Genomic DNA, 14,761 nt, shown 5'->3' with positions numbered 1-14,761 from the left:
ACAAAGGGAAGTGACAGTGACAGATGAGACTAAACAAATGCCACAACAGATTCAAGACACCAAAGAAGATCCCACGTTGGGTGCTACAGATATTGACTTTTCCAAAATCTTGGATTAATTATGAACGATAAATGTTCAATGTGGAATATAAATGGGGCAAACGCACCTCAAAAGAGAGGGGGAAAAAACATTATTTGAAAAAGTTAAAACGATTTGATTTGTCTACAAGAAACACATATTAGCAAAAAAGATATAAAATATTTAAGTCACCAAAATCTGGGAGAAGAATTTATTTCAGCAGGATTGGAAAAAAAAGGAGTTGTTTTGTATATAAACCCCCAAGTATATCCAAACTTATATTGACTGATGATTATGGCAGATATGTTGGGGTGAAATCACTCTACAGGGGGCTAAGACTTTGATACTGGGAATTTATGCCCCAAATGAAGATAAAACAGCATTTTACAAAGGACTTATGGATAAACTTTTGGATTTTACATATGAAAATTGGTGTCTTCTGGGGGATTGGAATGGAGTGGTTTCCCCACAAAAAGATAGAACTTCTGAGAAAAATATTAAAATAACACAGGGTAAATTACCAAAGACTTTTTTTGATTTAATGTAATGGGTAATTTGGAGCTTGTTGATGCATGGAGACAAAAATGGAGATTCCAAAAAATATACTTATTTTTCTGAAAGACATCGTTCTTTTTCAAGAATAGATATGAGTTGGATTTCTAAGGCTTTGGCTAATAATGTTTATAAAGTGGAGATATTACCAAAGACATTTTCAGATCATAATCCAGTCAACTTTTAAAAAGAGAAACATCTTTTAGGTGGAGATTGAATGAGATGTTATTACAAAAAGAAATGGTGATGGAGGACTGCAAAAAGAAGTTAAAGGAATTTTTTTGAGAATAATCTTAATAAAAGTACAGAAATAAAGATAGTTTGGGATGCAAGTAAAGCTTTTGTAAGAGGATATTATATACAGCGTAATAGCATATTTAAATTGAAAATGCAAGAGAAAATGCAAATGATTTTAGATGAGATTTTAAAAAAAAGAGTTAAAAAAAACTTCCAGGAATGATAACTATAACTCACCAAATTAAGCTTCTGTAGAGGCAATTATCTATGTTAACAGTGAGAGAGATAGAAATAAAGGTGAAATATGCAAAACAAAGACATTTTGAATTTTCAAATAAACTGGGGAGATGGTTGGCATACAAGTTGAGAAAAGAAAAAGAAAAGTGATAATAAAATTACAAGAAGGGAATACTGTAATAACAGATAATGTGAATATGCAAAAAGTGTTTCATCAGTATTATACTACTTTATACAAAGGTCAAGACATTTCCTCAGAAAAAATGGGTGAATACTTGCACAACAGAATTTACCTTTAAGACTGCAGACAGAGACAAATTTTGAATGAACCTATAGCAATAAGGGGGCTGTGTGAAGTTGTCAAAAAGACAAAAACAGGAAAGGCATCTGGCCAGATGGGTTATCAGCCTCTTACTATAAATGTTTTGAAGATGAGCTTTTATAAGCTTTACAACAAATGGTGAATATTATTTTGCAGAATGGAAAGATTCCTGATAGCTGGAAGGAGGCTAATATAACAATGATTACAAACTGTTTAACATAATTTTGGCTGAAAGGTTAAAAATAATTTTACAGGATTCTATTCATGAAGATCAATGCAGCTTTTTACCTAAAAGACAACTATGAGATAATATTAGCAGTGTTTTGAATATTCTGGAATACTTGGAGCAAGATAATAAAAACAAGCTGCGTTTGCTATTCTTGGATGCAGAGAAGGCCTTTGACAATGTGAATTGGATTTTTGGTTTAGAATCTGGCCAGTCTGAAAGCGCTTCCCCCCTCCCCGGCCTTTACATTCCAGAGAACTGGGGAGGGGGGTCCCTTCTTGAGATGTTTTCTCCACCCCCTCCCTCGTTTGGACTCAGATTTCTCTTATCAAACCTTTGTCTAGGCTGTGCTCTTCCTCCTGTCTCCCAAGGTCATTCTCATATCCCATGACAGAAATAGGAGAGCACAGCTGGGATTGAATTCAGGCTGTTTTGAATGCAGAGCTTTGCAACCCTTTCCAGTAGCACAGGTAAAGCAAGTAAAGGGCGTTTCCCCCTCCCTGTTGCAAAGCATCAGGTTGCTGCTTGAAGCTTTTTTGAATAATTGTGTTGCTTTAAACTGAAGCTCATGCGGGGGGCGGGGGGATACGTGTTGACTTGAGTGCCGGAGCTGGGAGGCAAGAGTACCAAGCGTTAGAGAACCTGGCATGCCCAGAAATGGGTGGGGGGACAGCTGGCTTTGCAGCAGTTTCAAGCAGGGGAGCCAGACATAAATTGCTGGTCATCTGTGATCACAACGGTCCAGAGCTGCTTCTGAACTGGAGCTGGATCCTCGTGTCTTTGGCACAAAGAATCCGTTGGCCCCATTAGCTGCTTTTCTGTAGTCAGTCTCAGGATGCTTCCGGCTGTTTGTGCTGCCCCTGAGCTTTAGTTCCCTTTGCTCCCAAGTATTTAGTGGAAGGGAATGACGTAGCTGTGTTGGGCAGGATCAGACCCTTGGCTGATGCCTCTGAGGGTTGTCCGTTTGCTCTACATGAGATGCCAGGAACTGGACAAGGTCCCATCTGCTTGCAAAGTTGGGGCTGTGTCATGAGCTCCAGATCATCCTTGCTTCCTGTTGCGTTTTCTGGAATGTCCTGGGAGGGCTCTTCTTTACCGTGGGTCTTAAACAACTAGAGAGTATATTTAACTCTCTCCAAGGGAGTATTCTAGGGAGAGGGTAAAGCTGCTCGTGACCTGATGAGGTTCTTGACCTGACCAAGTTCTCTCTTTTTCTCTGTTCCAGAATAAAGTCTTGAATGTGGATGGTGTCAAAGTAAAATTGCAGGTAAGCCCAACCCTGTGTCAGTTTTGATGTTGAATGTTTTGTTGTTTTGTTGCATCTCTGGTTTCTGTAGAGCACCTAGCGTCCTGTTAGATCAGATTTTGCTTTTTTGCTAGCTTCTCTGCCCTGTTCAGCTCCTGGACTGAGGATGCCCAGAACATCTTCTCACAGGCAGAACAAACAGGCCAGCCTGAGCCAACCCAGAAGAGGTGTTCCCATAAATATCCTCTGCACGTACCCCGTATGGATTTGTAGACCAAACCAGGTCCTTGAATTCTTCTCAGAAACCTATAGGAAGCCAGTGCTGCACTATTGAAGTTATAGTGCTGAATTAAAGTTATACTACTGGACGGAATTCTGCTGATGCAGCAAGGCCAGAGAAATAGTGATATTTCACTGCCCTTAAGCAGCACACTGTAGACCTGAATGTGAGGCTCTGCCTATCCTCAGTCATTTTTTTTAGATTTTTTTCAGTATGCCTTTATTATTTTTATAAATAACTCAAGGTGGTGAACAATACTCCATCCTCCTCCTGTTTTCCCCACAACAACCACCCTGTGAGGTGGGTTGGGTTGAGAGAGAGGGACTGGCCCAAAGTCACCCGGCTGGCTTTCAGGCCTAAGGCGGGACTAGAACTCACCGTCTCCTGGTTTCTAGCCTGGGGCCTTCACCATTAGACCAAACTGGCTCTCTTGATTTACTCCCAGTTTTCTGTCACAATTGCTCCAGATATCTTTGCTGCCAATCTCCTGGTAAGCTAACACCCACCCAGTGACCTGTGGCCAGGAAGAGCCACAAGTGCACAATCTAATCCAACCTCCGTATAAGTGGCTAACTAGGTTCATGGAAGAATTTCCCACCATGTTGCCGGTTGCCCTCAACCATCTGTGGTAATCCAAGCAGATCCATAAAGCATCTGTGATGGATCATAGTCCACTACCCTGTAGAGGTTGGTAGTGGTGACCAGCTCCGGGCTGATCATACCGTGACCTGCCCATGGCAAAGAACTAGTCATCAAGGCTTCCGTCTTCAGACCATGCTCTGACTGCTCCAAGGTGAAAATCAGATCCAGCATATGTCCACCTTCATAGTTTAGGCCTGATAGCGCTTGAGACAAACCCGTGTTGTCATGCCAGGTTCTGTCATCTCCTGCTAAAGTCCCTTTCCAGAGCCTTCACATTTACCAACCGCTGTATGGCAAATTGTGGGAAGTAGTAGCCACAGCAACTCCCAAAGGGCCCCATGGCCGATCTGAACTGTCTCTTCACTGATGATGGGCACGGCCTTCTTCTCCTTTCTCAGCAATGTCCGTGATGCAAGAGTTGGCTGCTTTCACTGATTCCCTCATCCCACTTGTCCAAATTATATCCTTACTGCCATCAATCTCCTCCTTCGGTTCTCATATACAAAGTTATCCATCTGAATCTTCCTTACCTGTGTAGTTATCTCCCCAGATGCTTTCACAGTCTCTCCATCACCCTTACAATGAAAAAAAGGTTGACATTACACAGACGGAGGCCCACCTATCCATCATCAATTGTACAATGATCTAATGAACTCACCTTTCTTTCCATACTTGAATGTTCTATTGCTGGACGTCTGAAGGACTATTTAGAAATTTGGCCTGTAATTCCAAAAGTATCTGTTTGTTCTCACTTTTTCCCTGTTCTGAAGTTAAATTCATTTAAAAGCAAACAATCTAATGCTGAACATACGCGTAAGACAAACGTAATTGTTTATGCATTCATATAAACTCCTCTTTTTTCATTTATTTATTTCTTTTTGCAAAAAATAAAGGGGTTGGTCAGTTTATTTTTTGCTCATTTAACATATGGACATAAAGTTGTGTGTGTTCTCTTGCAGCGCCTGGAAGAAGCATGGGATATAGACAGAAGTTAATAATATTTACCAGGAGCAACAAAATCACAAATAAATTTAAATAATTCAGAAAGGATGCCAAGAATGGCACAGCTATTTGCCTAAAGAGCCCTAAGATACTTTTCTTTGAACATCATCGGCCTCCCATGCTGAATACCATCAGCCTTTGGAAAGTTGAGATGCTTTCCAAGCTATATGGGGTCCACATTTATTGGTATTCCTAAAAGGATCACTCACAATATTCTTTTAACATCTCATTGTCAAATGGACCATTAAAAAAAGAAGCTGCAAATTTTGCCTGAGAAACAATATTGGTTTAGATCCAGATCAAAATAGCCTCTCTTAGCCTATTTGGACTGAATGTAAAACCATGTTCATGGCTAAATTAACTGCCGTTCATTTTAGTGTGAAAAGTATATCTACTGTGTCCTGGATCCAAATACTGAAAGGAAAAAAGTGTGTTTGGGATTTGTAGTACTTGCAGCAAGAAAAAAGGAAAAAATGGTTGCATCGTCTTCCTTTCTCCCCCGGGTGGACTCTCTGGACATCAGCAGTTTGGCTGCAGGATGACTTGCAGGTTGACCTCACATGCTTTTCTGCTTATTGCCATTTTCAGATTTGGGACACTGCTGGCCAGGAGAGGTTTCGCAGCGTCACACATGCCTACTACCGGGATGCCCATGGTAAGAACCTCTGTGACGTTTTGAGAATTGAGTTCCTGGTGGAAAAAGGGTGCCCTCTTGAAGATACTGTAGAGCTCTACCTGTGGTCTTCCCTTTTGGTTTTTATATTGAAAACTCAGCTTCAGAAGATGACAACAGATGTATTTCACGCACTTGCTTAATTGTGAAGATGCTAGTGCTTGTTCATTTTCCCAGGTTAGTGGCATTGCCAATTCTTGGCAGTCCCAGACAATCAGAGATTATTAACAGAGAAACCGTAAGAAATGATATATATAATCAAGTTTGTAAGTGAGGGGAGATGAAGTAAACAGAGACTGAGTGTGATGGATTCAAACACTTTTGAAGCAAGAACTGTGAAATAGTCAGGTGAGATGATCACCATCTGAAATTACTGAAAGTGTTCACAGAGTGGAGTGAGCATCAAAATTGCACTCTAGTTCTGCCTGATCTTTTAGTTCCCCAACATAATATTTTATTGATCCCCTTCATAGATATTTACCTTGTAGTGGGGAGGAGATTTGTCCACCCAGTGATGTTATGAGCTATACTGTTGGCAGTCCATGGCACACCCATCATTGCTTGCACCGCTGGAGTTTGGACCCACTGTAGGGCCTCCCAGTCTAGGAGCAGGTGCAGTTGGTGCAATAGATGGATCTGTGCAAAGACCCTGCTGGCCAAGCTGCCACCTGCTCTTTCAGCAGAAGCTTCAGTCCAGGACAACCCCCAAATTGCACTCCAGTCTCAAATGGGGAATTGTGACCCCGTCCAAGACCAAGGATGAAAAGTCCCCAGTTCCAGGGGGCTCAGATATGCACAGCCACTTGCTCTTGTCAGGATTGAACCTGAATCTGTTTCTCCCCATCCACACCCAAATAGTTTTCCAGACATTGGGTTACTACATTGACTGCCTGGGGTTGAAATATACAGTTGGGCATCATCTGCATACCAGAGCCCAAACTGACAGATAACCTCACCCAGCAGTTTCATGTGAAAGTTAAACAGAAGATGCAAGAACGTTGAACTCTGAGGCACCCAACAAATGAAAGTTTGCAGGCACAACCTCTTTCCCTATCAATACTGACTGGAACCAACCACAGAGGAAGGAGGAGAACCACTGTAACATGGTGGCCCTGCCACCAAACCCCACAGCCAATCCAGAGGGATACCACGATTGATGGAATCATAAGCCACTGAGAGATTAAGGGACACAAGGATGGACACACCATCCTGTCAGCCCTATAACCCTAACCCAGCCTAAGAAACCAGTGCCATACAGGTGTAGAACTGCTTTTACTGGAACAGCTGTAGGGACAGAATCTTGCCAGTCTGAATGTGCTTCCCTCCCTTTATCTTCATGTGAATTAGGAAGGGGCCTGAGACGTTTACTCAAATTTGGAAAGGGCTGAAGCCACGCTTGTCTGTTCATTGCTTTGGTGGTGACTCTTCCTCTTATCCTCTAAGACCATTCCCTATGCCCTCTACACACATGCTATCCTGAGTCCACCAAAGGTTATTGAAGCCCATTAACAAAAGGGTGTCAAAGTCAGTGATTGGGTATAAACCAAGAAATTATAGAATTGTCTCAGTCTGAAGCCAAGGCATGCCAAGCATTATTATGGTGATCTTAATCTATACTCCAAGCACCAATGCAGAGGAAGCGGAACAGTTCTGTAGTGACTTGCCATACCTTCTTAATGCCACACCAAAAAGGTGCCACAGGCAACTGGAGTGCTAAAGTTGGAAGTAAAATGACATCTGGAATAACAGGAACATTTGGACTTAGAGAATGAGACAAAACAGAATACAGATGAGACAAGAATTCTGCCAAGAACATGCAGGGTTAGAATACCTTCTCCTAGTAACCTAAAAATAACACTACACATAGACATCATTGGATGGACCACACTGAAACCAAGTTGACTGTATCCTCTGAAGAAACTCTATTTGTCAGCAGAAACAAACCCAGATGCTGACAGTGGCTCAGGTCACAAACTCCTTCTTGTAAAATTACAACTTGAACTAGAAACACACATAAAATCATCAGGCCAACAAGACACAACCTCAGCAGTATTCTAAATGTTTATGCAGTAAAAGGAAAGAATACATTTAATGGTTTAATTTGATAGAGTGCCTGAAGAACTCTGGGCTGAAATTCATGACCTCATTAAAGATGAATCAAGCAAAATACCCTAAAATGTAGAAGGCAAAAGGGCTGCTAGTTGACACCTTGAGAAGATGCATGATAAAAACGCAATGATGTACTGGAGAAAGAAGATATAAAGAAAAGTTGGTACAAATACATAGAACTGCGCGCACACACACACACAAACTAAAATCACTGATGCACGTGAAGATTTGACCACTAACAAGAGCCAAACATTCTGGAAAGTAAAATTAAATGGACCCTAGAAAATATTACTAACAACAAAGCTACAGGAGTTGATGAAATACCAGTGGAACTGTTTAAAATCTTACAAGGTGATGCAATTAAAGTGCAGTTTGTAACCAGGTGTAAAAAACAGCAATGGGCAATGGCCAAGGAATGTGAAAAGATCCTTTTATGTTCCAATACCAAAAAAGGACAGGATTCTTAAACTACTAAAAAATTGCATTTAATGGTAGACCTTGCTTACCGATTGCCTTGTTTAGCGACTGTTCAAAGTTATAACAGTGTAAAAAAAACCCCAGCTTTGCAACCAGTCCTCGCATTTACGACTGTTGCAGCATCCTGCGATCACATGATCGCTATTTGGGTGCTTCACAACCAGCTTCTGACAAGCAGAGTTAATGGAAAACGTGGAAGTAAAATCACAAGGTGCAGTCGCATGATGTGTCACTTAACAACCACGGTGATTCTCTTAACGACCAAAGGGGAAATGACATAATAAGCCCATCACAGTCATGTGATTTTCTGCTTAGCAACTGTGGTACTTAGCAATGGAGTTGCTGGTCCCAATTGTGGTCACTAAGCAAGGATTACCTGTATCTCACTTGCTAGGCAGATAACACTCAACATTTTTCAATCTAAACTTCAGCAGAACTGCCAAATATACAAGCTGGATTCAGAAGGGCCACCCCAGATCACATTACTAAAAACTGATGGATGATTGAAAAGATCAGGGAGTTCCAAAATGAAATGTGTTTTTGCATGCCCTTAAAACCATGGGTGCACAGGTCTACCTCATCTGCCTACTGGAGAATCTGTATGATGACAGGACGCAACTCGTGAAATGGAATATGGAGCAACTAAATGTTTCAAAGTTGGGAAAGGCGAGGGCCAAGATTGCTACTGCCACTTTATTTACTTAAATTGTATGCAGAACATATGAGAAATTTTGGATCAGAAGAAACAGAAGTTGGAATTAAAATGGCTGGGAAAACATCAACAAGCTCAGAGATGCTGATGATAGATTTGGATGGCTGGAAGCAAGGGAGACTTAAGCTGTCTTCTTAAGGATGAAAAAGAGAGAGCTAAAGTATCTCTCAGTATTTAAAAAAACCCTAAGCTTATGTCAACAGGCAATGCCAGCTCAATGCAAATAGAGAAGAAGTTGAACAAGGAACAGACTTTATCTTCCTGGGGTCAAAACTTCACAGGGATGGCGGCTGAAATAAAGAGAGGTCTGTTACTTGGGAGAAAGACTACGGCAACTCTGGGCAAAATACTAAAGTGCAGAAGCTTCACGCTGGCAACAAAGGTAAATGTTGTCAAGACCAAGGTTTTCCCAGCTGTAATGCATGGCTATGAAAGCTGGAGCATCAGAAAAGCCGCACAAGGGAAAAAGGATGCCTTTGAGCTGTGGCACTGGAGAAAACGGCTGAGAAGATCTTGGACGATCAGAAGGCCAAATCATCTGATGTTGGACGTAGTAAAGACAGACTCTTGCTGGAAGCGTGAAGAACGAAGCTAAAGCTGAAATACTTTGGATGCACAATGCAAAGACAGGAGTCATTGGAGTAGACCCTCATGCTTGGAAGAATGGAAGAGGCTGATAGAAGACAAGGTGGCTGGATATTGTCACCAGTGACAGGAGCAGGAGCTTATGAGAGCTCTGGTTGAAATGATGTTCATTGAGTCACAATGGAAGTGTCTAAACACGTGAACAACAACAGTTTTAATGAGAATCAATTAAAGAGTCATTATGAGTTCATCAGAGGGCTTTTTCAGGTGGTTCTTTGAGCAAAACACCCCCCAAAGGTGGGGCTGCAGTTGCTGAAGCCCTAGTTCAGTCGCAATTCTATCTTACATTACTATTGTTTTGATTTTATGTTTGCAATCATAACAGTCTTACTTTGTACAAATTCTGTGCATGATTATCCTTTTAGTTATTTGTACCTTGAGCGTCATCTTGCTCAGTGGAAAGGGGTGGTTAAAAACTGAATTAAGAATTATAATCATCACGCCTAGTTTGCCCCTGAGTGTGTCCTGTTTGCCTTGTTTTATAGACTTGGAGTAAAAGGAAGGAACATTTCCTTTCTCAGCTTACTATGGACTTTTGCAATGTGACGCAGCCCCTTGAAAGGGGGTATGTCTCTCCCATGAAGAGACAGAATACAAAGACTCTTTGACTGGGCTGGAGTTTTGAAGTTAGGCTCTGCTCTCTGTGAATTTCTGAGCGATGACGTGAAAGGTCTGTTTGCATTTTCAAGGTTATGTCAGCACCTTCTTCTGCAAAAGTGCTCTGTTTTCAAATTGGAATTCCCAAAGAGGGGCAGTCGTGGGAAATACCTTGAAATCTCCTTTCCTTAAGTAGTAAGGACAGCGTGAACAGGCTGCTTACGCAGAAGAAGAAATATGGACAGGCAGGTGTTGCTTTCTCGTCCGCGAAGCGCTAGTTGCTACTCATCTAGGATGAGATGTTCTACTCCCCCCCCCAATACAAGTGCAACCTTTTACCTGTGAAAAAAGCACCCTGAAACCAGAGCTGGCCTCGGACACTTTGCTGCCTGTTGCACTGACTAAAATCAAGATTCTTCTGCAAAATAGGGAGAAATGAGCACAATTCCAACAGTCCTTCAGCAGCCTCAATGACATATCCTAGCCTCTCTGGAAAGGCTCCGGGGTTGTGTCCTTTTGATTACAACAGCTCCATGCAGGGACACGTACAGCAAAGGTCCCTGGCTTCAAAATCAAAGGCCGACCCCTTTTTACCTCTGTGCAATGTATGCAATGCGCATTTAAAAGGGCAGGGCTTTGACGGCCTGGTTGTGCCCCCCATTTTGAAGCCAGGGACCATTGCTAAGGATGCTCTGGCTCTGTGATGCCTTTAAAAATTGGTGCACCCCCTGAAGAGGCAGCACCCCAGCTCTTCCCCTGAAGGTCTTGTGAAGCTGAGGAGCCCAGGGACCACTGGTGAAAGAGAAGTGTAGGTGTGGAAGCATTCTGTGGTGGGTTTCAACTAGCTAGCACAGAGTTTCTCAACCTTGGCAGCTTTAAGATGTGTGGACTTCAACTCCCAGAATTCCCCAGCCAGCACAGCTGGCTGGGAATTCTGGGAGTTGAAGTCCACACATCTTAAAGCTGCCAAGGTTGAGAAACACTGAGCTAGACAAATGGTTCCTAGACAGGTCTCTGAGCATTAAAGAACGTCAGCCAAATTTGCTTCCTAGAAGCTTTTATTAAATGTCGAGCAATGGAACCGGGTAATCTTAGTGAATAGCTCTGAGCAGTTTCTTGAGTGGTAAGAGAGCTTGTTAAGTGAAAATGATTAAAAGGATAATGAGAAAAATGTAAAAGAGGGAGAGAGTTGCTTCTGGGAATCTCATTTATTTCCCAGAGAACAAGAAGTAGCTGGGGGAGTGGGGGGAGCCCGGGGACATTTTGCGGAGCTGAAGGGAAGGATGTGGATATGTGGGAATGGTTGCTCCCAGTCAAGTGACTACCGGTGGATATTCTCTTGCCCTAAATTGAGCACCAGCCAGTGGGGATACTTGAATCCTGGGATCATCCAAAGGCAGACGGAGGGATCTGTTGCTTCCCACGCTCTGCAGATGGTGGCATTTTAGGAGCATCTCTGAGGCTCTTGTTCAGTTCAGCCCCACAGTCACCTTGACATGCCCTGCTCTTCAGGTGCCCGAAGCTGATTCTTCTTTGCTCTTAAAATTGGAAACATCTTTCCCTTTGGGTGCTCTTTTTGGCTGCATCCACATGTGCCCAGCTGGGAAGCCTGTTCACCCCTGTCATATGTGGGGTGAAACCGGGGTTTTCTGGTCTGCAACAGAAGCGGCCATCAGCCTGCCAACGTGTAACTGCAGAGATGTGCTACTCATTCCTCCCTCCCCTCTCCTGCTTGGAGCTATTTTATTTCCCTACTTTTAAAATTGGATTGTGGCATTGTGCAAAACCACAGAAACAAGCCAAAAAAAAAAAAAATCCCAACAATATCAAGCAATCATTCCAACTGTGCTTGATTTTTTTGTATTTGTTTGTGTGTGAATCACATCTGTAAGAAGCAAATAGATGGTGCGTCAGTGTTCGGTGCCCTGAGAACGCTGCCTGATAAAATGGCTGTCAAGCTAAGGAAAATTGCTGCGGCTCTTGCCTTAAACTGTATCCTGGCCATCTGTGCAGTTATTCCTGAGGGTTGCTTCTGAGCAGGCAGTCATTCAGAGACACAGCTGGCAGCCTGAATCTCTGCACCAGGAATAATTGAATGATCCAGGAAGACCCTTTGAAAAGAAGGGGCAGGATGATGAATGCAGCAAAGGCTGATGGGAAGGGAAATTAATGCCAGATCTTGTTGGCTCAGACCCCTTTGGGGCAGATGCTCGTGCGGGATGTGGTTGCTTGGGCCCCAGCGATCCTACCAGAGGTCTCCAAAGCCCCCTGCTGCACTCTCCCAGCAGCTCTCTGGAGGGGCCAAGGAGGTACGTTGCCCCTGACCTTAACCCCAGAGGAATCGTCCTGGCCACCGGTTTGCTAGGGGAGGTAAGGGGGAACCCCCTTCCTTCAGTCGCCTGACCTGCGACGAGGAATCCGTGGGTCAGCTGGAGCGCGAGGGATCCAGGCTCGCGGAAGGGCGGTCGGAGCCGCCCGGGAGCGACGGGGCAGCGGCCAGGGCCGGGCGCACTCCATCCGAGCGGTGGTCGATGGGCGTGAACCAAGGACCAGACGATTCAGGCGTTACGATGACCCGGGGTTCGGGGTTCCGGAACCGTGAGTGGAGCGAGAAATTCGCCCGACTAGAGGAGAGAGTCGAGCGACGCCTAGACGCCGTGGAGGCGATGCTCCAGACCCTACTACAGAGAGTGGGGCCACCGGCGGTGAACGAGGAGGCGAGCGACAGGGGGGGCGGTCCGACACCCCCGCCGGCACCACCCACGGCGCCCCGGTCGGAGGACCAACGGGCGGCAGACGCCCTGAGACTTCGAGGTATCACTGGGAAGTTCTCAGGGGACCCCGAACAGCTGCCGCACTTTCTGACGCACGTCAGGGGGTTCATGCAGAGGGGTGGTCACCTATTCGCTAGAGATGAGGACAGGGTATCCTACGTGGCCGAGCTGCTAGATGGCCAAGCAGCCAGCTGGGTGATCGGGCTGTACGATGCCAACGCGGCGGAACTACGGAGTTTCCGGACTTCATGCAGGCGCTCCGGGACAGATTCGAGGACACATTGAGCGCCAAGCGGGCGGAGGACGACATCCTACAGTTCAGACAGCGGGGCAAATCGGTATTGGAATATGCCCTGGAGTTCCGGAGGTTGGCCGAGAAGCTCGCGGACTGGCCGGAGTCCCTGAAGGTGAAGTATTTTAAGAGGGGACTCAACCCAGAGATCCTGGAACGGGCACTGGGGCGGGACGACCCGTCCACAGTGAAGGATTGGATCTGGCTGGCCGGAACGGCGGAATCGGCGTGGCGGCAGATCCAACAGAGCACAAGACGACGGGACCAGGCGAGGGACCGGCCGAGGGAGAGGACCCCCGAGGAGAGACGGAGCGGTCGACGGCAGTCCACCGGGAGGCGAGAGGCGACCAGAGCCCCGAATCTGTGCTTCCGATGCGGAGGCAGAGGCCACCGAGCGGCGCAGTGCCCGACGGAGCGGGAAGGCGCCCCACCACGGCCCGAAGTCAAAACCCCGCGTGCGAACGGGAAAAGGACCGGTGACCGACCGCGGAAGGGGGCAGTGGCGGCGGTGACCGAGAAAGGACGCGGGGGTGGTCGACCCCGGAGACAGCATCCTCCGGAGAGGACTCGGAGCCGGCGGGAAACGAGGCGCGCTCGCACTGAACGGCGTCCCAGTGCGAGCATGGGAGTCGAGGCGCGCGGACCCAATAGGAGTCGAGGACTGCCCACCGTTCCGGGTGAGGATACACGTCCGGGGGTGAGATCCGGAGGGGAGGCGCAGCTACGGGCGCTACTGGACTCGGGCTGCACCCACTGCTTGATGCACCCAGCGGTGGTCTCGGGGCTCGGGCTACAGCTGAGGCGCCTCCGGGAGCCCATTTCATTCAGCCAGTTAGATGGCACGCTGGCAGGGGGGGGGCCAGCTCAGTATTACACCGAGCCGGTCCAGATGACGATCGGGAGTCACCGGGAAGAACTGAGGTTCGTGGTGGTCCCGGTGGCCGACTACGCGGTGGTACTCGGCTTGGCGTGGCTGCGGCGGCGGAACCCACGAGTCGACTGGACGGCGGAGGCAGTGCGGTTCGGGGTCGACAGACCGGCGAGGGGCGAGAGCAGAGGGGACCGAGCCGTGGAGACGGAGGCAGCCGCAACCACCGGCGGACAAGCGGAGGGTCCGGGACACCGGGAGACGGGGCGAGAGCAGATGGGGCCCGAGACCCGGGCGGCAACAGCAACAGCAGCAGCAGCAGCGCCGGGACCCCGGAGACCCGCCACGATCCCGAGGCGAGGGGAGGCAGCGGTGACTGGCGAGGCGACCGCAAAGCGAGGGGCCGGACCCGGGGAACCCCCGACGGGCGGCGGAATCCCGAGGCAGTATCGAGACCTGGCGGCAGCGTTCGGGGAGAAGGAGTCCGACCAGCTCCCACCACACCGGCCCAGTGATTGCGCCATCGAGCTAGAGCCAGGAGCGACCCTGCCTAAGCCGAAAATGTACTCCCTGTCGAGGAGGGAGATGGGGGCCCTGCGCGAGTTCATAGACAAGAACCTAGCGCGGGGATTCATCCAACCCGCGAAGTCACCATTAGCGGCCCCGGTGTTATTCCGGGAGAAGAAGGACGGCTCGCTCCGTATGTGCGTAGACTACCGGGGGCTGAACGCAATCAGCACGGAGTACAAATACCCCCTCCCCCGATGAAGGACTTGATGTCGCATCTGTCGA

The 14,761-nt window shown here is 46.6% G+C and overlaps 1 protein-coding gene across 1 annotated transcript in view; it reads left to right on the top strand.

Moving 5' to 3' along the window:
- The window catches only part of RAB26 (RAB26, member RAS oncogene family), a 149,594-nt gene that overhangs the window by 97,435 nt on the left and 37,398 nt on the right, over positions 1-14,761 (top strand). Inside the window, exons 3-4 of the mRNA XM_088152399.1 lie at positions 2,878-2,919; positions 5,411-5,477. Of these exons, the coding sequence (XP_088008525.1) occupies positions 2,878-2,919; positions 5,411-5,477 (109 nt within the window). The remainder of the gene's footprint in view (positions 1-2,877; positions 2,920-5,410; positions 5,478-14,761) is intronic.

Source organism: Python bivittatus, unplaced genomic scaffold, assembly GCF_059951505.1.
Source record: "Python bivittatus isolate LINGU-HERP-01145 unplaced genomic scaffold, Pbiv_v1 ctg000030_np1212, whole genome shotgun sequence".
In the NCBI taxonomy this organism is placed as follows: domain Eukaryota; kingdom Metazoa; phylum Chordata; class Lepidosauria; order Squamata; family Pythonidae; genus Python; species Python bivittatus.
Note: the sequence above shows the minus strand (reverse complement) of the source record. Positions and strands in the feature narration are given on the sequence as shown.